This window comes from Heterodontus francisci, chromosome 9 (assembly GCF_036365525.1).
Source record: "Heterodontus francisci isolate sHetFra1 chromosome 9, sHetFra1.hap1, whole genome shotgun sequence".
In the NCBI taxonomy this organism is placed as follows: Eukaryota; Metazoa; Chordata; class Chondrichthyes; order Heterodontiformes; family Heterodontidae; genus Heterodontus; species Heterodontus francisci.
Window position 1 is genome coordinate 20,238,956 of NC_090379.1, and position 26,073 is coordinate 20,265,028.

Consider the following 26,073-nt stretch of genomic DNA (forward strand, 5'->3'; position numbering starts at 1 on the left):
CATTTAAAACCTCACCTACATCCTCTGGCTCCACACACAGATTGCCACTTTGGTCCCTAATGGGCCTTTCTCTTTCCCTGGTTATCCTCTTGCCCTTAGTATACTTATAAAACGCCTTGGGATTTTCCTTTATCTTGCCCACCAGTGTTTTTCCATGCCCCCTCTTCGCTCTCCTAATTACTTTTTTTAAGTACCTCCCTGCACCTGCAATACTCCTCTAGGGCCTCCGCTGTTTTCAGCGCTCAGGATCTGCCATAAGCCTCCTTTTTTTCCTTATCCAATCCTCTATATCCCTTGACATCCAGGGTTCCCTGGACTTACTGGTCCTACCCTCCACCTTTACGGGAACATGTTGGCCCTGAACTCTCACTATTTCATTTTTGAATGACTCCCACTGGTCTGATCTAGACTTTCCTACAAGTAGCTGCGCCCAGTCCACTTTGGCCAGATCCTGTTTTATCATATTGAAATCAGCCTTCCCCCAATTCAGTACCTTTATTTCCGGTCCATCTTTGTCCTTTTCCAGAACTACCTTAAATCATAGAGCTATGGTCACTATCCCCGAAATGCTCTCCCACTGACACTTCTACCACTTGTCCGGCTTCATTCCCTAAGATTAGGTCCAGTACCGCCCCCTCTCTTGTAGGACTCTCCACATGCTGGCTCAAAAAGCTCTCCTGGATGCACCTTAAGAATTCTGCCCCCTTTAAGCCCTTTGCACTAAGACTATCCCAGTTAATATTGGGGAAGTTGAAATCCCCAATTATTATTACCCTATTATTTTTACACCTCTCTGAGATTTGCCTTCCTATCTGCCCCCCAATCCCTCCCTGACTGTTTGGAGGCCTGCAGTACACACCCAGCCAAGTGATTGCCCCCTTTTTGTTTTTAAGTTCTACCCATATGGCCTCATTTGAGGAACCTTCTAAGATGGTTAATGCAGTCATTGACTCCTTGATCAATAGTGCAATGCCACCTCCTCTTTTCCTCCCCTCTCTGCCACGCTTGAGGATTCTATATCCTGGAATATTAAGCTGCTAGTCCTGCCCTTCCCTCAACCATATCTTTGTGTTAGCAATAATATCATATTCCCATGTGCTAATCAACACCCTCAATTCATCTGATTTACTCGTAAGACTCCTTGCATTAAAATAGATGCAATCCAGCCTTGCACTAATCGCTTGTGTCTTAACAGGTCTATATTTGCTTGGCCTTCCAGACTGACTTAATTTCTCTTCTATATTTGACTGTGCATCACCCCCTACTGTACCTCCACTCTGTATCCCATCCGCCTGCCATATTAGTTTAACCCGCACCCCACCCCCCCCCCCCCCCCCCCTCCAATAGCACTAGCAAACCTCCCTGCATGGTGTTGGTCCTGTTCCAGTTCAGGTGCAACCCGTCCAACTTGTACAGGTCCCACCTTTGCCAGAAACAGACCCAGTGATCCAGGAAACTAAAGCCCTCCCTCCTGCACCATCTCTTCAGCCACGCATTATCTGTGCTCTATCCTCCTATTCCTATACTCACTCGCACGTGCCACTGGAAGTAATCCAGAGATTACAGCCTTTGAGGTCTTGCTTTTTAATCTGCTACCTAGCTCCCTAAATTCTTGTTGCAGGACTTCATCCCTCTTTCTACCTATCTCGTTGGTACCAATGTGAACCACGACCTCTGACTGTTCACCCTCCCCCTTCAGAATGTCCTGCAGCCCCTCTGTGACATCCTTGACCCAAGCACCAGGGAGGCAACATACCATCCTGGAGTCACATTTGCGGCCACAGAAACGCCTATCTGTACCCCTGATGATAGAATCCCCTATCACTATAGCTCTCCCACTCTTTTTCCTTCCCTCCTGTGCATCTGAGCCATCCACGGTGCCACAGACTTGGCTCTTACTGCATTCCCCTGAGAAGCTATCTCCCCCAACAGTTTCCAAAACAGAAAATCTGTTAGAGAGGGCAATGGACCCAGGGGACTCCTGCACTACCTGCCTAGTTCTTCTACTCTGCCTGACGGTCACCCATTCCCTTTCTGCCTGAGCAGTCTTTACCTGCGGTGTGACTACCTCCCTGTACATGTATCCACAATGATCTCAGCCCCAGCGGACACTCCAGATCCAAAATGCGGATTTCGAGTAGCTGCACCTGGAGACACTTCCTGCGCACTTGTTCTCCCTGGACACTGGAAGTGTCCCTGACTCCCCACCTTGCACAGGAGGAGCACTCCATGCTGCCGAGCTGCCCTGCCATGACTTACCCTTAATTTACTCCCTTAAAGTACTCAAACATTAGAGATTATTTACACTAGGGACTGTGATTCCCTAATAAAACTACTTACTATATAAAAAACTATAGACCTTACCTTTCTCTTTACTTTAGTTACTAACCCAGCTATTTACAGATACTCCCTAACAGCAGTTACTCACCAACCAGTCACCTTGCAGCTTTCCTGTGATGTCACTGTTCGAATTTTTTTTCAAACTCAAACTCAGTCAGCACGCAGCAACTCCTGAAGAGGTCCAACTGCTCTCCACTCCTGAAGGTAAGTGAAGGCCCCCAGTCTCATGCTGAATTTATCCGCTCCCGGTTCTAGGCCTTCCCACACAGGTCCGACTGCTCTCCACTCCTGAAGGTAAGTGGTTTGAGGCAGTATCAGAGGAGTTTCTTTTTACTGTGCTTCAAGCTCACCGTAGTCCTTTTGTAGGTAGTCTTGTTTTTCTTTGGGGCCCAGTATTCTTCTTAAACCTTATTCACTGTAGGAGACTTTTCTCTTTTGGGGTTCATGTGTCTTCAATGGGTTTTCAGTTCCATGAGAAAGAGATGGGAGCAGACAGGAGAGAGGTCTTTTCGGTACAGGAGCAAACAGCTTTCTGAGTTCAAATTCTCTATGGCAGGTTCAAATTCAAAAAACTCCAACAGCCAGTTAGTCATATGACTAAACTGGTTTGACCATGTCAGTTTGTGTATTCAGCTGTCTTAGTAGATGACCTGGAATGCTGGCCTCTCCACCTTCAATGTCTGGTAATCGAAGTCCATTGTGGATTAAATTGGAGCAGGGAGTGGCCCCCTTTGTCCTTTCCAAGCACTGTCTGTTACTATGCAAATGCCTTTCCAGTCAGAGGCTTGGCAACCCTTGTAATAGGCCTTCTTTACTTCCCAGCAACAATTTTAACATTTAATATCCATGTGGAGAAATATGTGCCTCATTCTTGGCAGGTGGGGTCCTGCATGACACCACCACACACAGGGGGATGAAATGCAATTTTTTAAAAAATGTCGCTTTTCATTAAAAGGTTTGAGAGAAATGTAAGATACAGAAAGAAAAACCATGCATTTCTCTCATTCATTTTCATTCATTCATAACTCTTAAAGCTGATAACAATTGTCTTTTCTGGGTGCTAGAGCAGCTTTAATTTCCCCTTTTTGGCATCTCAGTAAACATGTGGTTCTTTGGGGAAGTTTTTCTTCAGTTTTCCCATTGCCGTGACTACCTAGGGTCTTGATCCTAGCTTAATTTTTTTTCAGGACAGTTAGTAGTGGGCGGGTCTATCCTGAACTCTCTTTCAGTGCTTTGCTGAGTCAGGCAAAGGCTTTTTACTTCAGGGGATGGGTGTCTCCCTTCTCCTCTGAATGTGGGGGAGGATTCTTTGTTAATCTCCCCTTTTTTCTATGGGACACTTTATGCAGGTATGTGTGCAGACCTGACTGCCCTCTCCTGTGGCACTTCGACTAAGTGAGGCATCACCCTCACGGTTTCTGTGCCCCCTAGAGGTCTCTCTTTGTCTCTGCAGGTTCCTGTAAATGCTGTTAGCAACTCTGCTGGGGTGCTTTTAGAGTCTGCATTCATATAGGAGGATGTAGAGTCTAACTTTTCACATTTTTTGGGGTTGGCTGACCAGAAAGTAGAGGTTTTCATCTGGCATTCTTCCCGGACTTCCTTTAACCTGCCCTCTTGGTCACTTTTTCCCCTTCTCTTTCTAAAATTTTGCCAGCCATGTGCCTGCCTGTCCCCTATTGTTCTCGGCGGGAGTCCCTTACAGTTCATCTCCTAACACTTAGGGGTGCAGGTTTCATTGTAGGTTGGGGTTTCTCCTCAACCTGGTGCATGTGGCTACTCCTGCAGTACTCCACCACAACTTTGTGGAGCTTTGGTCAGTCAAACTGCTGTCTTATGCGGGCTTTGATCTTTTGTATACCGGCATGTACAGCTGCTATAGTCTTATGGGCCCTTCTTAATATTTCTCCCCAGTACCTCTGTGGCACCACTAACTGGTGAACTACTGTCCACTCCTTGCCCTCAGCTCTGTGAGCAGAACACCATTTCTTCATCAGTACCTCATTCTTTAAATAGTAGCAATCAGGGACTCCCTCTGCTTCACTTTCAGACTGAGCAGCCTGTGCTAACTGTGCAATACTGGGTCGGCTCACTGAGTCTCAGCCAGGGAGAATCTATTGAATTCATTCCCTGGGTGTCCTAACTTTCCAAAGAAAGTCTTGGACAGGCAGTCCTCATGGTCATCAGCCTGCAGTTACAATGCAGTCTCCTCTGGGGGGAGCTGGTTTGATCATGGCCTGATTCACTGCACATTCAGAGAAACTGCAGGGGACCGTCTCCTGCCAAAGCTCTGTCTCTCTGACCTCTTGCTCCCCTTCACCCCCACCAGATCATTACCTAGGAGCAGGTCAACCCCGTCCACAGGCAAACTAGAGACAATCCCTACAGTCACCGGTCCCAAAACTAGGGTCGCACCTCAGGTGCACCCGGTGTACATGTACAAGCATATACTGCCCTCCAATACCATTCACCATCATTCTGGTGTTCGCTGCACTCTCTGGGGGAAAGGTGAGGCCTTTTCCCAGTAGTGGCCCCTGTGTCCCTGAGAATCACTATGGGCTTGCTGGCCCCACTTGAGGGGTATGGTGTTACTTCCCCTTCAAACACAAAACCCTGATAATCTTCAGGAATCCGATTAACTTTTCCTGCACTGGCCATAGTAAGCTTCCTGGGTTGCATGCTTACTGCAGTTAAAGCCACAGCTTGTTCTGCTGTGCTTTGCATCAGGTTCCCGTCTTCACTGAGTGGGTGTGCCTTGATTAAACCTACCCGTTTCCGCTTTAGTTTCCAGCAGTCAGCTTTTAAATGCCCTGCTTTATTACAATGGAAGCACACAGGTCTCCGGGTCTCACTCTTGCTCACAGCACCTTCCTTTTTGGTTGGAGGAGGGCCCCCTGTGTCTCCTGCTTTCCTTTTTTTCCCAGGGCTGCCTGGGCGGAGATCACCTTCCCACCCTTTGTCCTTTTCGGATTTGTGGGGGTGATTAGGAAAGGTTCTCCTCTGGGAAACCGACATAAATTAAAGCAACTCATCAGTCAGAATGGCTGCTTGCCGGGCTCCCTGAACCCGCTGTTCCTCTACATGGGTCTTTATTGAGAATGGAAGAGTGTTTTTAAATTCCTCTAACAGGATTACTTCTCTGGGAGTCTCACAGCTGAGCTATATTTTAAGACCCCTCAGCCACTGGCCAAAAGCCAGCTGCTTACTTCTTTCAAACTCCAGATAGGTTTGATTGGCTTGCTTTTTGAGGATTCTAAACTTTTGCTGGTAAACTTCGGGTACTAATTCATATGCTCCGAGGATAGCATTTTTGGTCAGTACATAATTTGATGAACTCTCATCTGGCAACAAGGAATAAATCTCATGGGCTTTTCCAGTTAGCTTGCTTTATATTAAAAGAGACCAGGTCTCAGCTGGCCATTTTAGCTGCCTTGCCAGTTTCTCAATAGACACAAAAAATGCTTCCACACATTCCTCATTGAATTTGGAATTAATTGAGCAAGTTTTAGCAATCTTGTACCCAGCCCTGAATTGTGCTCCTCTATATTGGCCATGCTTTCACTGGGGTTACTCTGTTGCCCTCTAGCTAACTCAAGCCACTTCAACTCTCTTTCTTCGAATTCTTTCTGGAATATTCTTTCTCTCTCTCTCTCTCTCCTACCTTTCTTTCTCTTCACGTTCCATTTGGAAGGCTCTCTCTTTCTCTTTCCTCTAATTCAAGTTTCCTCTGTTCCAAATGTATCTTTGCTAACAATACCCTATCGGAGTCTATTTCTAAACCTGCCTCTGATTCCTCGGATTCAAGGGAAAAATGGTGGGCCACTAGCCTTAGGAGTCAGACTTCCTAGCCTTGCCACGTACAGTGATCGCACACTGCTCAGCCACTTTTCTCAGCTCCTCCATAGACAGTGCTTTTAACTTATTCCAAGTTAGTTCACCCTGGCTTGGATAGTTACTAGCTTCAGTTGCAGACATGTTAGTATTCAAGCACACACAACCACAAGATAACCTGTCTTAAAACCTTGCTCTTTTTTTTGATTGGGAACAACTTGGCTTCCCACTTCCAATTTCTCTTGTTTGTCTGTGGGTAAAATTCCAGATGCTAGCACCCAAATTTCTGTTACGACCAGGGGAGAAGGGTGTCTAGGGGTCTCCTTCAGCCTTCACCTGGTCTTGTTGTAACAGGGTTTTGTTTTTAACACACTGTGTTTTGAGCTCCCCCTTGGTGAATCCCTGTTCACCGCTTTCCAATTATAGGGCAAAGACATGAGCACAAACAGGCCTTCTTAGGTTTCAAGAAGAAAAGTGAAATTTATTGAAACGTAAACTCTAATTCGGTCAATGCCCCATGCTAGCATGCATATACGATATGCACATGCAAATAGAAACAGAAAACAGCAGAAGAAAAAATAAAGTAGAGAGGTTTCAGGCAATACCAGAAGAGTTTCTTGTTACTGTGCTTCAAGCTCACTGTAGTCCTTTTGTAGGTAGGCTTGCTTTTCATTGGGGCCCAGTATTCTTCTTAAACCTTGTTCACTGTAGGAGACATTTCTCACTTGGGGGTTCATGTGTCTTCAATAGGTTTTCAGTTTCATGAGAAAGAGATGGGAGCAGACAGGAGAGAGGTCTTTTCGGTCCTGGAGCAGCTTTCTGAGTCCAAATCCTCTGTGACCGGTTCAAATTCAAAAAACTCCAGTCGACAGTTAGTCATGTGGCTAAATTGGTTTGAGCATGTCTGTTTGTGTATTTGGCTGTCTTAGTAGTTAACCTGGAATGCTCGCTTCTCCACGTCTGGGAATCAAAAGTCCATTGTGGATTAAAATGGAGCAGGGAGTGGCCCCCTTTGTCCTTTCCAAGCACTGTCTGGTACTGTGCAAATGTCTTTCCAGTCAGGGGCTTGGCAACCCCTTGCAATAGGCCTTCTTTTCTTCCAGCAACAATTTTAAAATTTAATGTCCATGTGGTGAAATATGTGCCTCATTCTTGGCAGGTGGGGGGCCTGCATGACACTTGTTGTACCTACAAACAAACTTTTGTGATTCATGCACTAGGAAATCTAGATCCCTCTGTATCTCACTGAGCTAGAGCAGAAACCCTTCCAGAATTCTTTCCCCCCAACCCAGGAGTACTGGTGCCATTTGTCGAATGCCTCATGGTACACTTGAGACTGCCTGTGCTCAATAACTCAAGTTAGTCACGAAGGAATATGATGAGCTCTTGGGAGAGCTCGTTCCAATTCCTAGCCTCCCGATCACTACATTTCATAATAATTTGAATTTATATGCTGCCTTTAATGTAAAGAGGAAACCCTAAGAATTTCATAGAGGTGTGAGCCGAAAGTGGGTATGGGGCTAGAAGAGGAGCTATTAGGATGGGTTGTAAGGAGGAGGGGAGGTAGAGGAGTTTAGACAGGGAATCCCAGAGCCTGGCTGCCAATGCTGGGAATGGGGGTGGGGAGAGGCTGGCACATGTTAATAAGAACCACCTCAAGGGCCAGTTTCCTGCAGCAACGATGAACATTTGTATACACCAGGCACCTGCCTCTCGCTTTCTCCTTCCTACTTGCTACTCCCAATATTTCTGTTTGTTCCTTCTGCTTTCCTTGCTGTCAGTCACTACTGTTTCTGCTGTCCTCTGCTAGGTAACTTTAATATTTCTCCTCTGATTTGACAGACTATGAAACTGTCGAAGTAATTTCACTGTCAGCTGTTTTTGTTGAATGTTCACTGTAATTTTCATGCCTTATTTGGAAATCTGCTCCTCTTCCCTCTTGTGGCTATTTCCTTTTACTTGTGTTTTTTTCCCTCCCCTGACTGCTCCACTGCAATCAATTCTTTATTAAAAACAATGGCTGTAAACTCAGGACTCCACTCTTTCCTAGTTCACTTCATTATTACTTTTTAATTATTCTCATGATGCTGCAGTGAGAGTTGAACTCACAGCGTCTGCATTACAAGTCCATTAACAAAACCACTACACTACCATACTCACTACATATACCACAGTGCACTGCCTCTCAATATATGTGACTCAATGTCAATATTCACAGTCCTACTTCACATAAGGACAAAGAACAAGGACTTGCATTTATATAGCACCTTTCATGACCTCAGGACATTCCAAAGCATTTTACAGCCAATGAAATATTTCTTCAAGTGTAAATATTGTTGTAATTTAGGAAAGGTGGCTGACAATGTTTGCACAGCAAGCTCCCGCAATAATGCTAATAACCTGACAATCTTTATTTTTCAATGTGGTGCTTGAGGGATAAATATTGGCCAGGACACCAGGGTCTTCTTTCAAATAGTGTCATAGGATCTTCTAAATCCACCAAGAGGGTATTGCCTCAGTTTAATGCAAAGAATGGCACCTTTGACACTGCAGCACTCCCTCAGTATTGCACTGAAGTGTCAGCCTAGATGATGTATTCATACCTCTGGAGTGGGACTTGAATCTACAACCTTCTTACTCCGAGCCAATGGGCGGGAGTTTTATTAGTTTGTGAGGGTGGGAAAGGGGGCAGGCAGTCAGTGGGTTCGGTGTGCCAGGTTCCCGCCATGGAATGGGCACATTCAAATGTTAGTGTCGGGAGCGGGAAGAGGCAGCCCACCTGCTCGATGCACTTAAACCATTAACGAGCTTGTTGCCAGCTCGTTGAAGGGCCAGTTTTGTATTTGGTTTCGAAGGTGTGGGTTTGACGAACTGTCAGAACGGCAACATGGAGGAGGAGGAGGCGGTGACACAGTGGAGAGCGAACTGGAATGGTGGGACAGAGGCAAGAGGCACCATTGAAAAGGGAAAGATCTGAGAAGGCCCTTCTCAGGCAACCAGTTATGCTCAATGCGAAGAATTATCTTTCACATCTCTGCATTCTCGACAAGGGCATTTGGGGGATGTCAGGATGTGGGGGGGGGGGGCAGTGCAGGGAGGGTTGAGAGGACGGGTCCTTCTGCGAACAAGGGCTTATGATGGGGTGGGGGAGGGGTGTTCAACAAGACTCCACATTCCATTGCCAATGAAGGAAGTATATTAGTGGGAACAGGATCAAGCTTCTCCGAGCTTTCTCCAATCAGCGATGAGAAGCAGTGTGTGCTGAACCACAGGCAAACACCTCGGCAACAGGAGTCGAAGGGCTGAGGAAGGAGAGGCAGGAAGGCTCCAGACTCTCCACCTTACACAACCTTCACCAGCTCACTCCAACACTCTGCCAGCCCTCACTCCCATTCTGCTGCATCTCGCCAACGTGAAATGGAAACACACATGTCAGCCTTAGTGCAACAACTTTCCCAGTGCTTTATCTCATAACATTTTATTATTATTTACATCAGAAATCCTCATTATCTATGTGGTGGTCTCCACTGATGGCCACTCCTACACGTTGTTCCCCCTGTAACTGAGGACGAGGTGAAGGCAGACTACTTGCCAGTCCCTGTCTGGGTCTGAGATGCCTGTGGCGGTTGGCCTTGTCATGGAGGTGCTGGGTTGGAAGGGGGGCACCTTCAAAGGCTGCTGCACCGGTAGTGCTGCGGGGGCAGCCTCTGTCACAGGGCATGACTGTACAGATGCATCGCCCGTCAGAGGGGCCATGGGGGCAGATGATGATGATGGTGCCCCCTGAGAGGCATCTGTTGCTTCCTTAGCCCTTTCATGGCACCTTTGGTCACTTGAGGTGACCACCAGCTGGGGTGCAACAGGCATCATTGCACCATTTGTATCAATTCTACAGACTGTGGCATGCATCCCCGTGCATGTCAGTGCGCTGTTCCTGCATCCACTCAGAGTGATGCTGCACATGGCTCTCCATGAGGTTGGCCATTCTCTCAAAGGAGGAGCTCATGCACTCAAAGCAGTGAGCCATTGTGGAGCACAAGAGATGAATGGACACCTCCATTCTCATCCCATGACTCCACAGCGCCTCAGGTAACTCCCACATGTGAGCACACATCTCACGCTGGTTCTCCAGGTAGAGCTGCCTGTTTCGTGACTCCCGAGGCTCTGCATCTCCATCCTGCTGAGCAGGACTGTGCCTGACCTCCATCCTCGGAGGGGAATTGCCACGGCCGACTCCGCCTCCCCTGTATCCTCCTGCTCTGATGTGGTGCGCTTCACCCTGTGCCACCCTCTCTAATAACATGGGATGAGCCACCAAGGTGCAAGTATCTGCGCTGATGGAGGGTGAGCAAGAAAGATGTGATGGTGCAGGCTCTGAGGTGTCTTCCTCTTCTGACTCCTCGGGATCTTGTTGGCGTTGTGTGGGCTCCTGGCCCTCTGCAGCTGGCACTGTGGGAGACATAAGAGAAGATGGTGATGAGAGATTGGGATAGTCCACAGATGCTCAAGCTGTTTAAAGTAGTGCGATGACAGTTCATGCTTTGACAGCTCGTTGCACGGGAGCATTGTCATGCAGACGCTGAACCTGGAGACGTTGAGATGTTTCCACCCTGCCTATGGTGGACCCCTATTTCTCTGTCCCAAGCATCCCTGTGGCTCGACATTCCCGCCACATCAAGGGCCAGCTCCTCAAAGTATGCCAGTGAAGTGAGCTGTGACACCCTATTGTCCAGGCGTGCCCGCTCGTTCTCCCGGGCGTTCAACTCCCACTTGGCCTGCAAGGTGAAGAAAGATGCTGTTAGCACAGTGCCGCTCTCACTCACCACTCTCTTTGGCCTCCTTATCTCGAGAGACAATGGGTAAGCGCCTGGAGGCAGTCAGTGGTTTGTGGAGCAGCGCCTGGAGTGGCTATAAAGGCCAATTCTAGAGTGACAGGCTCTTCCACAGGTGCTGCAGAAAAATGTGTTTGTCGGGGCTGTTACACAGTTGGCTCTCCCCTTGCGCTTCTGTCTTTTTTCCTTCCAACTGCTATGTCTTTTCGACTCGCCACACTTTAGACCTGCCTTTATGGCTGCCCGCCAGCTCTGGCGAACGCTGGCAACTGACTCCCACGACTTGTGATCAATGTCACAGGACTTCATGTCGCAATTGCAGACGTCTTTAAAGCGGAGACATGGACAGCCGGTGGGTCTGATACCAGTGACGAGCTCGCTGTACAATGTGTCTTTGAGGATCCTGCCATCTTCCATGCGGCTCACATGGCCAAGCCATCTCAAGCGCCGCTGACTCAGTAGTGTGTATAAGCTGGGGATGTTGGCCATCTCGAGGACTTCTGTGTTGGAGATACGGTCCTGCCACCTGATGCCAAGTATTCTCCGGAGGCAGTGACGATGGAATGAATTGAGACGTCGCCTTTGGCTGACATATGTTGTCCAGGCCTCGCTGCCATAGAGCAAGGTACTGAGGACACAGGCTTGATACACTCAGACTTTTGTGTTCCGTGTCAGTGCGCCATTTTCCAACACTCTCTTGGCCAGTCTGGACATAGCAGTGGAAGTCTTTCCCATGCGCTTGTTGATTTCTGCATCGAGGGCCAGGTTACTGGTGATAGTTGAGCCTAGGTAGGTGAACTCTTGAACCACTTCCAGAGCATGGTCGCCAATATTGATGGATGGAGCATTTCTGACGTCCTGTCCCTTTATGTACGTTTTCTTGAGACTGATGGTCAGGCCAAATTCATTGCAGGCAGCCGCAAACCTGTCGATGAGACTCTGCAGACACTCTTCAGTGTGAGATGTTAAAGTAGCATCGTCAGCAAAGAGGAGTTCCCTGATGAGGACTTTCCGTACTTTGGTCTTCGCTCTTAGACGGGCAAGGTTGAACAACCTGCCCCCTGATCTTGTGTGGAGGAAAATTCCTTCTTCTGAAGACTTGAACGCATGTGAGAGCAGCAGGGAGAAAAAAATCCCAAAAAGTGTGGGTGTGAGAACACAGCCCTGTTTCACACCACTCAGGATAGGAAAGGGGTCTGATGAGATGCCGCTATGTTGAATTGTGCCTTTCATATTGTCATGGAATGAGGTGATGATACTTAGTAGCTTTGGTGAACATCCAATCTTTTCTAGTAGTCTGAAGAGACCACGTCTGCTGACAAGGTCAAAGGCTTTGGTGAGATCAATGAAAGCAATGTAGAGGGGCATCTGTTGTTTGCGGCATTTCTCCTGTATCTGACGAAGGGAGAACAGCATGTCAACGGTCGATCTCTCTGCACGAAAGCCACATTGTGCCTCAGGGTAGACACGCTCAGCCAGCTTCTGGAGCCTGTTTAAAGCGACTCGAGCAAAGACTTTCCCCACTATGCTGAGCAGGGAGATTCCACGGTAGTTGTTGCAGTCACCGCGGTCACCTTTGTTTTTATAGAGGGTGATGATATTGGCATCACGCATGTCTTGAGGTACTGCTCCCTCGTCCCAGCACAGGCAAAGCAGTTCATGTAGTGCTGAAAGTATAGCAGGCTTGGCACTCTTGATTATTTCAGGGGTAATGCCGTCCTTCCCAGGGGCTTTTCCGCTGGCTAGAGAATCAATGGCATCACTCAGTTCCGATTTTATTGGCTGTACGTCCAGCTCATCCATGACTGGTAGAGGCTGGGCTGCATTGAGGGCAGTCTCAGTGACAACATTCTCCCTGGAGTACAGTTCTAGGTAGTGCTCAACCCAGCGGTCCATTTGTTTGCGTTGGTCAGTGATTGTGTCCCCTGATTTAGATTTGACGGGGGCGATCTTCTTGATGGTTGGCCCAAAAGCTCTCTCAATGCCATCATACATTCCTCTGATGTTTCCGGTGTCTGAGGCCAGCTGAATATGACTGCATAGGTGTTGTCAGTAGTCATTTGCGCAGCGCCTGGCTGTTCTTTGTGCAGTGCTTCTGGCTGCTTTAAGTGCTACAGATGTTAACTCGCTGGGGGCATTCTTGTAGTTCAGCAGTGCAATGCGCTTAGCGGTTATGACAGGTTCCAGCTCTTCAGTATGAGATTGAAACCAGTCTGCATTCCTCTTCACATTTGCCGTGACCACTCACTGCTTTTTAATCACATACGCTGCTGCAGTCTGCGCTCCAGCCTCCTGTCCAGCAGCACCAGGAGTCTGACCTATGCTTATGGGTCATCAAGGCTGCTGAGCACACCTGAACACACATCCCAAGGTCAGGAGAACTCGATGTGCTCTCAGGATGCCCCTGACTTTTCCACGCTGGTGACTGGTGACCAGGAGGCATGCCATCTGGCTCTGTCTTTAGACTCACCTTTCCAGACCTGAGAAGGTCAGTGAAACACTTCCGACACTGCACCCAGTTCCTCCTCACCACTCCTCTGCTGCTGACCTCGTGCACTACCTCCAGCCAGGCCCTCTTGGTGAGCCTTGCAGGCTTGCTGTTGCACTGGCAGGGAACAGGATGTTTCTTCTCTCAGTCACTGCCGCCTGCAGCACTTCCAGTGAGACCAGAAAAACGGGGGCTGCCCTGGAATGGGGTGGGGGTGGGGTGTGGGGGGGGGGCCTCCTTCTCAATGCCATTTGCTCTTCACCTTCCTCCATCTTGGGCGAACAGCAACCCAGCAATGGCTGTCACCTGCCCTTTAAATCGGGCCCGCCGCTGCCTAAATCGCACCTCCTGTCCACGTCCTCCACTGCTAATTGGGTGGAGAATACGATTCTAGGCCAATTACCTTCTTTGCACCTCATAATCGCAACACAAAAGCATTGCCAATGCAGCGCAGGGTCCGGATGCAGAAGTGACCGCGACATCGGGGTCCTGACCCTGGAATGTAAATCCCAGCCAATAGTGCTACCCATTGAGCAGCAGCTGACACCGTGTGGAATCAGTATGTAGGTGAGGAATTGGAATGATACCTGTCCCTTTCCAAGGCTCCTCCCTTTCCCCGGCTCCTCCCTTTCCCCGGCTTCTCCTTTTCCAGCTCCTCCGTTTTCCCAGCCCTCCCCACCAATATACTCAAACAAGATATCTGTCGCAACTTGCTCACTTCAACACAGGCACACACACCCATCACACACAGACAGACACATATGCATACAGACACATAGACACAGACACACGCACACACACATACAGGTGCACACCCACACACACATACAGGCATGTGTGCACATATCCAGGTGCGCTCACACACACACATACAGGCATGCGTGCACATATACAGGTGCGCTCACACACACACATACAGGCACGCGTGCACACACACAGCATCGTGCTCGTGATTCATGAGAAAAAATGAAGACACACAAGTCTTACCCCTTGGGAGAAGTAGAAAGCAGCAATACCCAGAGGCCAGAAACAGCACAGCATGGAGAAGATGGCCAGACCAAGGTGGTCACGTGGAGGGATCATAATGAAGTTGTCCTCGCTATCACTGTCACTTGAGCAGTCACTCTGGGGAGGAGCAGAAAGAGAATGATTGAGTCTGTCAGCGGCAGCTCAACAAGGATTTTCATTAATGGTACACAAGTAGATAAAGACTGAATTACCAAATTCATTAGGAAAGATTCCCAGTAATCTCATCAGATCACACAATGAAGAGAAATGCTAGCAGGGAAGAAAATATAGGTCATGGTCTTAGGGAAATGTCTGTAGAGCTCTGTGTGTTTGTGTGTGCATGTATGTGTGTGTGAGAGAGAGAGGGAGAGAGAGTGTGGCTGTGTGTGTGTTTGTGCGGGTCTGTGACTGTGTGTGTTTGTGTGCATTTGTGTCTGTCTGTATTTGTGTGTGTGTGTGTCTTGTCTGTCTGTCTGTGCCTGCTTATGCATTTGTGTGTCTGTGTATGTGTATGTTTACATGTCTGTCTTTGTTTGTGTGTGTGTGCACATCACAGAAAAAGAGTTCCTTTCTCATATTTTATCTCTCACTACCCAATTATTTCTGTGAATCTCTTAAGTCTTTTAGGGGCGGTGCAGTGTTTAGCACCGCAGCCTCACAGCTCCAGCGACCCGGGTTCAATTCTGGGTACTGTCTGTGCGGAGTTTGCAAGTTCTCCCTGTGTCTGCGTGGGTTTTCGCCAGGTGGTCCGGTTTCCTCCCACAGCCGAAAACTTGCAGGTTGGTAGGTAAATTGGCCATTGTAAATTGCCCCTAGCGTAGGGGAAGGTGGAGATGTGGTAGGAATGTGGGATTAGTGTAGGATTAGTATAAATGGGTGGTTGATGGTCGGCACAGACTCGGTGGGCCAAAGGGCCTGTTTCAGTGCTGTGTCTCTAAATAAAATAAAACTCATCACGTATAGCAATGTTGCTCTCTCCTGTGGGTGGCGAGTTGTGCGTGTACAGAAAATCAGACAAAGAGGTTTTTTTTTCATGGCAAATTGTTATGATCTGGAATTCACTGCTGACAGGACGGGAGAGGCAGATTCAATAATAACTTTCAAAAGGGAATTGCACACATACTTGAAAAGAAAAAAAATTGCAGGGCTGTAGGGGAAGAGCGAGGGTGTGGGACTAATTGAGTAGCTCTTTCAAAGAGCCAGCACAGGCATGATGGGCTGAAAGGCCTCCTTTTGTGATACAAGATTCTGTGATTCTATGAGTGAGATACCAAAAATGTGGCAGCAAAAGCAGGTGGAGAATGTGTGAATAAAGAGACAGAATAAGCAAATAAAACCTCCACCATTTTCTGAGATCAGCTCCTTATCAAAGTTCAAGATGCACATTTAAAGGTATGCAGGCAGCAATCTAGTGGTTGGAGCAGTAGATTGTTGGTAACGTCAAACTTGAAGGGATGGGGGAATTTAAAGGAGTATCTGAATAAGGGAACTAAAATTCTGAAAGCCTTTGGAAAGATGGAAAGGTCCTTCAGAGGGTGCAGTGGAGATTTACCAGAATGGTTCCAGGGATGGGGGATTTTAGTTACAAGGTTAGGTTGGAAAAACTGGGTTCGTTCTCCTTAGAACAAAGGAGATTGAGAGGAGATTTAATTCAAGTGTACTAGATTATCATAGCCTTAGATGAGTTAGACAAGGAAAAACTGTTTCCATTAACTAATGGTACAAGAACTAGGGGATTCAGATATGCAAGGGGAATATGAGGATGCACTTTTTTACACAGCAGGTGGTAAGGACTTGGAACTCAGTGCCCACAAGGGTGGTGGAAGCGGAGATGATCAATGACTCCAAGAAGAAGTTGGATAGCCACCTGAGACAAATAGACATGCAGGGCCACGGGAATTGAGCCAGGGACTGGGACTGACTGCATAGCTCCATGGAGAGCCGGCATGGACTCGATGGGCCAAATGGCCTCCTGCTGTTCCGTAAATGATTCTATGCCTCTACAATTCAAAAGGTCATCGGAGCCCATGAGCAGCTTTTATCAAGGCTGAATGAAGGGAACTAAGAAGAGACAGGCATAGAAATGAAGGGTAGTTGACACAAATGCCAAGATATTCTCTTTGGCATGGAGCTTCTGGTGGGATGGGGCTATGACTCAATCATCTGAACCTGCTCCGACACAACCTATTTCCCGGGTTATTTATGTTGCACAGTGGCAGTCTGGTATCATTCTTGCCACCAAGAAAAGAACTAGAGGGAAGTGAGGAGTAAGCTTTTCACACAGAGGGTTATTCTGATCCGGAATGCACAACCTGAAAGGGTGGTAGATTCAGATTTCACAGGAACTATCAAGAGGCAACTGCACATGTATTTGAAGGGAACTAATTTGCAGGCTAATGAGGAAAAAGCTGGCATGTGGGACCAAATTGGTCAGCTCTTTCAAAAGGCCACCTTCCCAATTAGGAATATTTAACTTATGCCAATATATTTATACCCACAGTTATCCAATTAATCTTTAGTGCTGCTTTCAATAGACATTAAGACAGCTATTTAACAAAAAGGTCGCTAGCTTTTTTTGGGGGATCTATTTCACATATTTACTTCCTCTTAGGTCAACAGGTTAACAGTTGCATGGACAGAGGAATGGCATACCAATACATTAACTGTGCATTTGCCAATATATATTCCTGATATATTCCGTAATTATTTATTCAAACTGGTGTTTCCAACAATGGCTTTGAACTATTGTTTTCACAGTTGGAGATTATGATGCCTTGTTATTTCAACTGTCAGGTTTATCCACAGTGATTCCCCAATAATGCATCGACAGGCACAGCGGAATTTTTAGCTCCAGCAATTGTTATTTTTAATATACACATAGAAAATATTTTTTTTTGAAAATTCATGCCTCTTGATTCTGCGCGTCAAATTGCCAATTCTAACTCACCTCTCTCAGCAGCTGGTCATCAATGTGTCACCGTTTCCCTACATCAACTTTACAGACCTTTGAGTTTAGATCTAGTTTTTTTACCCATGTGTTAGCTCCTCTCTACTCCCCGTGTATTTTGAAGTTTAGCTACCTTAATCTAACTTGTAACCTTGTCACCTACATAGCTTAGTTTCCCCAAGTCTATCCACGTGTATTTTGGCTGCTGCTCCAGATCTGAGCCTAACACTTCCATTTCCTCTCTTCTCCCCTTTTTCTCTTTACCCCTCCCCACTATCATGCTTTCTTTCTTTTCTCTGCCCCCAGGTAATCCACCACCCCAAACTCTAATTCTTTAGTATTCGTCGTCTTTTCTACTCTTCTGCCACCATCACAGGCTTGACTCTCCCTTAAATAATCCTACCCCTTCCCTCTGTGCCTCTTCTGGCCTCCTCAGCAAGTCCCATCGAGGCACTCGTTGCTGCCTCTCAACAAGCAGCAACTCCAATTGCCTCAACCTCACTCCCTGCCCTGCATCCCTGCTGGGGGCTAATCTTGCCAACCTCCTTCCCATCCCCCTCAGCTCTGATCCTGTGAACTCTCCAGTGGATCAGCTATCATTGCTCCCCTCCGCATCTCCCTGCAGAATGTACATTCACTTGCTTATTGTAGATGATCACTGATGTAATGGCCTATGTATTTTATATATAATATACAATGTATATTGTAGAATTAAATATATTTTATAAATAAATATAAACATAGACATATCTATAAATAACTATATAGATAATAAATAAATATATAAGCGGATCCGATTCCTACTATACCGTTGACCCTTCAACTTCCCTTCCTGCTTCCATATTTGCTGATGTTATTAACTGTTCTCTCTCATCAGGTACTATCCCCCTCCTTCAAATCTACCATCATCGCCCCTTACTCAAAAAGCCAACCCTTCAGCCCTCTTTCCTTGAAAACTACTGCCTCATCTCCAATCTCCCTTTCCTCTCCAAAGTCCTCTAACGTGTTGTTGCCTCCCAAATCCACGCCCATCTCCATATTTGAATCCTCTCAGTCAGGTCTCTGCCCCCATCATAGTATCGAAATACTTTTTACCAAAGACACAAATGACATCCTATGTGACTGTGACAAAAGTAAACTATCTCTCCTCGTCCTGTCTTCAGCCTTTGACACAGTTGACCGTGAAATTCTGCTCCAGTGCCTTTCCACTATCATCTGGCTGGTGGTCCTGCACTTGCCTGGTTTTGTTCTTATCTATTCAGTCATAGCCAAAGAATCACCAGAAATGGCTTCTCTTCCCACTCCTATACCATTTCCTGTGATGTAACTCAAGTATCTATCCTTGGCTGCCTCCTATTTATCATCTACATGCTGCCCCTCAGTGACCTATCCAAAAACACAGTTTCTACATGTATGCTGATGATACCCAGTTCTCACTCACCTCCAGCTCTCTAGACCCCTTCACTGTCTCTAAATTGTCAGACTGCTTAACCGAGTACTGGATAAGCAGAAATCTCCTCCAACTAAACATTGGGAAGTCAGAAGCCATTGACTGAGGCACGCTTCATAAACTCCATTCCCCTTCCACCAACTCCATCCCTCTCCCTGGTAATTGTCTGAGGCTGAACCAGACTGTTTCCAATCTTTGTGTTATATTTGACTCTGAGCTGAGCTTCCTATTACACATCTGCAGCGTCACTAAGACCACTCTTTCCGCCTCCATAACAGCAATAACAACTTGACAATAACAACAAAATATAGCATCTTTAACATAATAAAAATTCCAAGGTGCTTCACAGGAGCACTATAAAACATGATATGACACCGAGTCACATAAGGAAATATTAGGACAGCTGGCTTAGAGTTTTGTCAAAGAGGTAGTTTTAAGGAGTGTCTTAAAGGAAGAAAGTGATGAAGACAGGCAGAGAGGTGAAGGGAGGGAATTCCAGAGATTAGCATCTGGGCAACTGAAGGCGCAGTCACCAAAGGTGGAGCAATTAAAATCAGGAATGCTCAAGAGGCCAGAATTAGAGGAATGCAGATATCTTGGAGGGTTGTGGGGCTGGAGGAGGTTACAGAAATAGGGAGGGGCATTGTCTGACTCTGCCCCTGCCCCAGCTCATCTGCTGCAGAAAACCTCATCCATGCTTTTGTTCCCTCTGTTTGCTTATTTTAATGCACTACTGACCAACCTCTCACATACTACCCTCTGCAAATTTGAGATAATTCAATGTTGCCCAAGTCCTAACTCACACAAAGTTCCGTCCACCCATCTCTCCTGTGTTCACTCATCTACATTGGCTCCCAATGAAGAAACCCCTCGATTTTAAATTTCTAATCCTTGTTTTCAAATCCCTCCATGGCCTCAGCCCTCCCTATCTCTGTAACCTTCTCTAGACCTACAATTCTGGCCTCTTGAGCATTCCCAATTTTAACTGCCATGCCTTCAGCTGCTCTTTCTTTCCTCCTATAAGACTCTGCTTAAAAACTACCTCTTTGATGAAGCATTTGGTCACTTGGTCTAATATCTTCTCTTGTGGATCGCTATCAAATTTTGTTCTGTAACACTTCTGTAAAGTGCTGTGGGACATTTTATTATGCAAAAAAACAATATTTTTGCATGTTGTTGTTCCTGTTATAATTTCAAGTCTCCAATTGCTAGTCTGGTATCAGGTTACAGCTCATATACTTTGTGCTCATGTTGTATATAACCCCATTTCATCTACATTATTTCACCTCCAACAATTTAAGGACATGCATCCTACCCCTTCAATTTAATTTTCTCCAGTGAAAGTCTGTTCAATTGCACATGAGCTCACATATTAACCATACTTTTTCAAAGCAAACTGAAGCAGTTAAGTTGGAAGTTCGGGCTAAATTCAAGTTAATCATTTATTTCCTGGGCAATAGTCAAGCTTGGGATGCCTCCTTTATGTAAGGGGAGGCCTATACGCACATCACAATGCCAGCACGAGTATCCCTTTCTATGATCTGGAGCTTTAATTCTCTGAATTATCCCTGTTGCTCTTTTCAGCAAGCTAGTTTTGAATCTAGGCCAAATTGATTAAACGCCTTCCATCTTTCTGCTGGATGGAAGGTGTGAGATATTCTCAGTTCAAAGATCATTGGATTCCCTAGAATGTGGCATCAGTAATTTCAAGGAGAAAGGCTGCATGAGGAAAATTAAAACTGAATATTGGTGCAGTAAGGTTGAGTTTAGGTACATTGAACAAGGGCTATTCTTTGGATCTCATGTATATTCTGCCTGGCCTAGGAGTGTTTGATGCTAAGAATAGTGGAAAAGTGTTTCATTCACCAGCATTGGCATCCCTCACCTTGATGAGTAAAACAATCTCAATTAAAATTTATTGCTGCTGGAAGCAGTGAATAGATTAATAATGTCACATTAACCAGCTCCAGTATCCTGATTATTCATAAGGTTAACTCCCGTCATACTGTAGGGGTGCAGGATTTAGCAAATTCATCAAATTAAGTGCTAATGGATCACTGCAAATATAAGCTTTATGTTGAGGTTGAACTGAATGACTGACTGAAGCAGATGACAGTAAGGTCACCTCACATTAACCTATGCACCAGATAGTTGTAATCAAAGGACCTTGTCCAACAGTTGGATTTCGGAACTCAACGCCTGTCAATTTCTTTTGACTGTCACGTCGCCAGCAGCACATTGCCGATGGGAAAGGTTTCATTTTAAACGTTTCTTCAAAGTGGCTCAAGTACAGGAGTGCAGAAATGATTGAAGCAATAGTGTAACAAGACGATACTTAGCTTCCTCATGTTCAGTGGAATAATGTCTGTTTTCAAAATGCTCTGCCTCTTTTGGATTAGCTCTGCAATTCTTAATGCCACACAAAGGGTCTGCTATTCCCCCATCATATGAACAGAGTCCACGATTGCCACCATTCTAGAAAGGTTCTCTTGTGCCCCCCCCCCATTACCTATACATCAATCCTGAATTTCCTCAAGAATTATGTATACATTGATCCTGAATTTCCTTGAGGATTATAGCAATTCTGAATTTCCTCAGAGATTACAAATAGTGATCCTGAATTTGCTCAAAAATTAAAATTCAGCCAGTTTGAATATCGTCCAGGCTGCCTTTGAGGGCAGACCTATGGTGTGCTCATTTCATGATGCAACCCTGGCCCCTTCTCAAACAGAAGAAAATTTCTAGTCTTTTCTGAATAGGCCAGTTTCTGTTCTGGGACAGCCTGGTCTTTTATAATTTAGAAGTCTCTGAAGCCCTTAGCAATGCTGGACATCAGGGAATGCTTGGTGTAGGATTTCCCCAATTTGCATGTGCCCATGTTGTTGTGACACATACCGAGTGCCCATCAACAAATGGAATGGAAATTTTAAAAGGCAAAACAACAGGTAGAGACACAAGGTAATCAGGTCCAGTTCCAGTTTCCACCCCGGACCCCATTAGTACTGTGATATTACACCAAAGAGGAGGAAATTCATCCTGAGGATCAGTGATACCTGCTTTTGCATACAGGGTCCTTTATTTCACCTCCCCTCCTTCATCCCTATCCTATATCCAGGGTTCTCTATTCACCCAATCACATATCCAGCATCTGCTATTCCCCACAGTCACATAGCCAGCATCCTCTATTCCCCCAATCACATAGCCAGAATCCACTATCCATCCAATCACATAGCCAGGGTCCACTATTCACCCGATCACACAGCCAGGATCCACTATCCATCCAATCACATAGCCAGGGTCCACTATTCACCCAATCACACAGCCAGGATCCACTATTCACCCAATCACATAGCCAGAATCCACTATCCATCCAATCACATAGCCAGGGTCCACTATTCACCCAATCACACAGCCAGGATCCACTATTCACCCAATCACATAGCCAGGGTCCACTATTCACCCAATCACACAGCCAGGGTCCACTATTCACCCAATCACACAGCCAGGATCCACTATCCATCCAATCACATCGCCAGGGTCCACTATTCACCCAATCACACAGCCAGGGTCCACTATTCACCCAATCACACAGCCAGGGTCCACTATTCACCCAATCACACAGCCAGGATCCACTATCCATCCAATCACACAGCCAGGATCCACTATCCATCCAATCACACAGCCAGGGTCCACTATCCATCCAATCACACAGCCAGGGTCCACTATTCACCCAATCACACAGCCAGGATCCACTATCCATCCAATCACACAGCCAGGGTCCACTATCCATCCAATCACACAGCCAGGGTCCACTATTCACCCAATCACACAGCCAGGATCCACTATCCATCCAATCACATAGCCAGGGTCTACTATTCACCCAATCACACAGCCAGGGTCCACTATTCACCCAATCACACAGCCAGGATCCACTATCCATCCAATCACACAGCCAGGGTCCACTATCCATCCAATCACATAGCCAGGGTCCACTATTTTTTTATTCGTTCATGGGATGTGGGCTTCACTGGCTAGGCCAGCATTTATTGCCCATCCCTAATTGCCCTTGAGAAGGTGGTGGTCAGCTGCCTTCTTGAACCGCTGCAGTCCATGTGGGGTAGGAACACCCACAGTGCGGTTAGGAAGGGAGTTCCAGGATTTTGACCCAGCGACAGTGAAGGAATGGCAATATAGTTCCAAGTCAGGATGGTGTGTGGCTTGGAGGGGGTGGTGTTCCCATGCAACTGCTGCCCTTGTCTTTCTAGGTGTTGGAGGTTGCAGGTTTGGAAGGTGCTGTCTAAGGAGCCTTGGTGCATTGCTGCAGTGCATCTTGTAGATGGTACACACTACTGCCACTGTGTATCAGTGGTAGAGGGAGTGAATGATTGTGGATGAGGTGCCAATCAAGCGGGCTGCTTTGTCCTGGATGTCGAGCTTCTTGAGTGTTGTTGGAGCTGCACTCATCCAGGCAAGTGGAGAGTATTTAATCACACTCCTGACTTGTGCCTTGTAGATGGTGGACCGACTTTGGGGAGTCAGGAGGTGAGTTACACACTGCAGGATTCCTAGCCTCTGACCTGCTCTTGTAGCCATGGTATTTTTATGGCAACTCCAGTTCAGTGTCTGGTCAATGGTAACCCCTGGGATGTTGTTAGTGGGGGATTATTCCCCCCAATCACATAGCCAGGGTACTCTATTCATCCAATTACACAGCCAGGGTTTGCTTTTCTCCCCATCTGAGTTACTGAGTTCCAATAATATATCCAGCTTCTCATTTATATAATGGCTTTATACACCCTCTGTGTGGAGCACTGTGTAGTTGTGAAAGAGTGCTTCATTAACACTGTTAAAGTCGGTAATTTGGTGCAATTGGGAATTTCTGTTAAGTATTTCTCAAGCTGAAATTTAGTTCAACATTTAGAATTTGAGTTCAAAAAGGGAAAAGAAACAGTAAACTGGTTAACTGTCAATCTGCTGAAAGTGGCTGCCTGAATAGGTGTTAATTACTGTAGCAGGAAGCTGAATTAGCAACGATAACATTGTAACTTGGATGTGAGTCAGATGCTCCAAATAAGTAAACAGTAATTGCTACTGCGCAGTGTGTGGAGCAGAGTGGCCGTGAGAGTGTGCTTCATTAACATAGTACCAATGTCAGGAATTTGGTGCGAAGAGGAAGGAGGTGCTGCTTTTTATTTTTGTTATCTCCAGCAGCTGGTGTTTTTCTTTTGTCTCTAAGTTAGAAAACTGTAACTTACTATTACTTTACAAAATTAGTAACTTAAACTCGATAAACCAATTAATAAAACTAAACTAATCAATTCAATTAAAAAATTAACTAATCAAATAAATAAGTTTTGATAGACATGGCAGGGCAGGTGGTGTGTTGTAGCTACAGTATGTGGGAGCTTGTGGAGAGCATTGTGATCCCGGACAACTATATCTAAGCTAAGTGTCCGCAGCTCACGAAACGTCGGGTCAGAATTGTTGAATTAGAGTCTGAGCTGCAGACATTGCGGGACATCAATGAGTGGGGAAAGTTACGTGAACATTTTGTCCAGAAGACAGTCATGTCCCTTAGGTTAAGTAGAACTTTAGAGTTGGTGAAAGCTCAGGGACAGGAGGATGTGACTGCGAGTCAGGCAGGTATGGGGAGCCAGGGCGTAGTGATGGAGGAGCCTTGAGCCTTATCAGGTACAATTGCTACCTGATAATTTCTGGAATGTTACCTGAGCCACATGTCAATTGGCAAAGGGATTAGAAGGTTAAATGCGTGGCTGAAGGAGTGGTGTGGGAGGCTGGGGTTTTGCTCCATGGGAGACTGGCAGCAGTACTGGGGAAAGATGGAGCTGTTCCATCAGGATGGGCTTCACTTAAACTGGACTGAGACCAGTGTCCTGGGGGATTGAATAACTAGGGCAGTAGAGAGAGCTTTAAACTAATAAAAGGGTGGGGTGGGAGGAGTCAGGAAAGGGTAAATTAAAAAGCAGCAAGGGAAATGTGAAGGCTCTAGAGCAGAGTAACATTTTGGGTAAAAATAAACAGACTCAGGAAGGGACAGTGAGAGGAACAAAGGTAATAGGGCATTAGTGACTCAGGTGACATCAGGGAAAATTAGAAAGAAATCAAAGCTGAATTCATAACAAATTGGATGAATTAATAGCATAGATAGAAATCAATAGGTTTGGTCTAGTTGCCATTACAGAGATGTGGTTGCAAAGTGACTAATGTTGGGAACTAAATCTTCCAGGATACTTAACTTTTAGAAGAGGTGTGCAGCCCTGATCATAAAAGATGGGATAAAGATAGTAGAAAGAAAGGATCTTAGCTCAAAAACATTGGCGGGAGTTATTTATAGGCTCCCCTAACAGTTGATGTAGTGTAAGGTAGAGTATAAATCAGGAAATTAGAAACACATGTAATAAGGGTAATACAATTGGGGACTTTAATCTTCTTATAGACTGAGAAAACCAAATTTGCAGCAATAGCGTGGAGGACACGTTCATAGAATGTATACAAGATAGTTTTCTAGATTGGTATGTTGAGGCTCCAACTAAGGAACAGGCTATTTTGTATCTAGTATTGTGCAATGAGAAAAGGTTAATTAATCACCATGTAGTAAAGGGGCCTCAGAGGAAGAGGGTCCATAATATGTTAGAATTTTATATCAAGTTTGAAAGTCATTTAGTTAAGTCTGAAAATAGGGTCTTAAATCTAAACAAAGCTGTGTACATATGGCTAAGGTAGATTGGCAAACTACATTAAAAAATATGATGGTAGACAAGCAATGGTTAGCATTTAAAGAATTAACACATAAGTTGCAACAAATATACATTCCTTTAAGGCACAAAGCCCCCTTAGAAAAAGTAGTCCAACCTTGACCAACAGCGAGTTAAGGATAGTATTCGATCAAAGGACAAGGCTTATAATGTTGCCAAAAGGAGTAGTAAGCCTGAGCATTGGGAGGATTTTAGAATTCCAAGGAATTATCAAAGGATAACCAAGAAATTAATAAGCAAAAAGAAAAGAGAAAATGAGAGTAGACTAGCAAGAGAAATAAAACAGATTGCAAATGTTTCTATAGGTATGTAAATAGGAATAGAAAGTAAATAGGCAGACACAGGTGAAATTATCATGGGGAATAAGGACAAGACAGAGACATTAAACAAATACTTTGTATCTG

The 26,073-nt window shown here is 45.9% G+C and overlaps 1 protein-coding gene across 1 annotated transcript in view; it reads right to left on the minus strand.

Annotated features, from left to right (window-relative positions):
- Positions 1-26,073, minus strand: part of syndig1l (synapse differentiation inducing 1-like) — an 88,110-nt gene that overhangs the window by 32,008 nt on the left and 30,029 nt on the right. Inside the window, exon 2 of the mRNA XM_068038259.1 lies at positions 14,476-14,613. Within this exon, the coding sequence (XP_067894360.1) occupies positions 14,476-14,613 (138 nt within the window). The remainder of the gene's footprint in view (positions 1-14,475; positions 14,614-26,073) is intronic.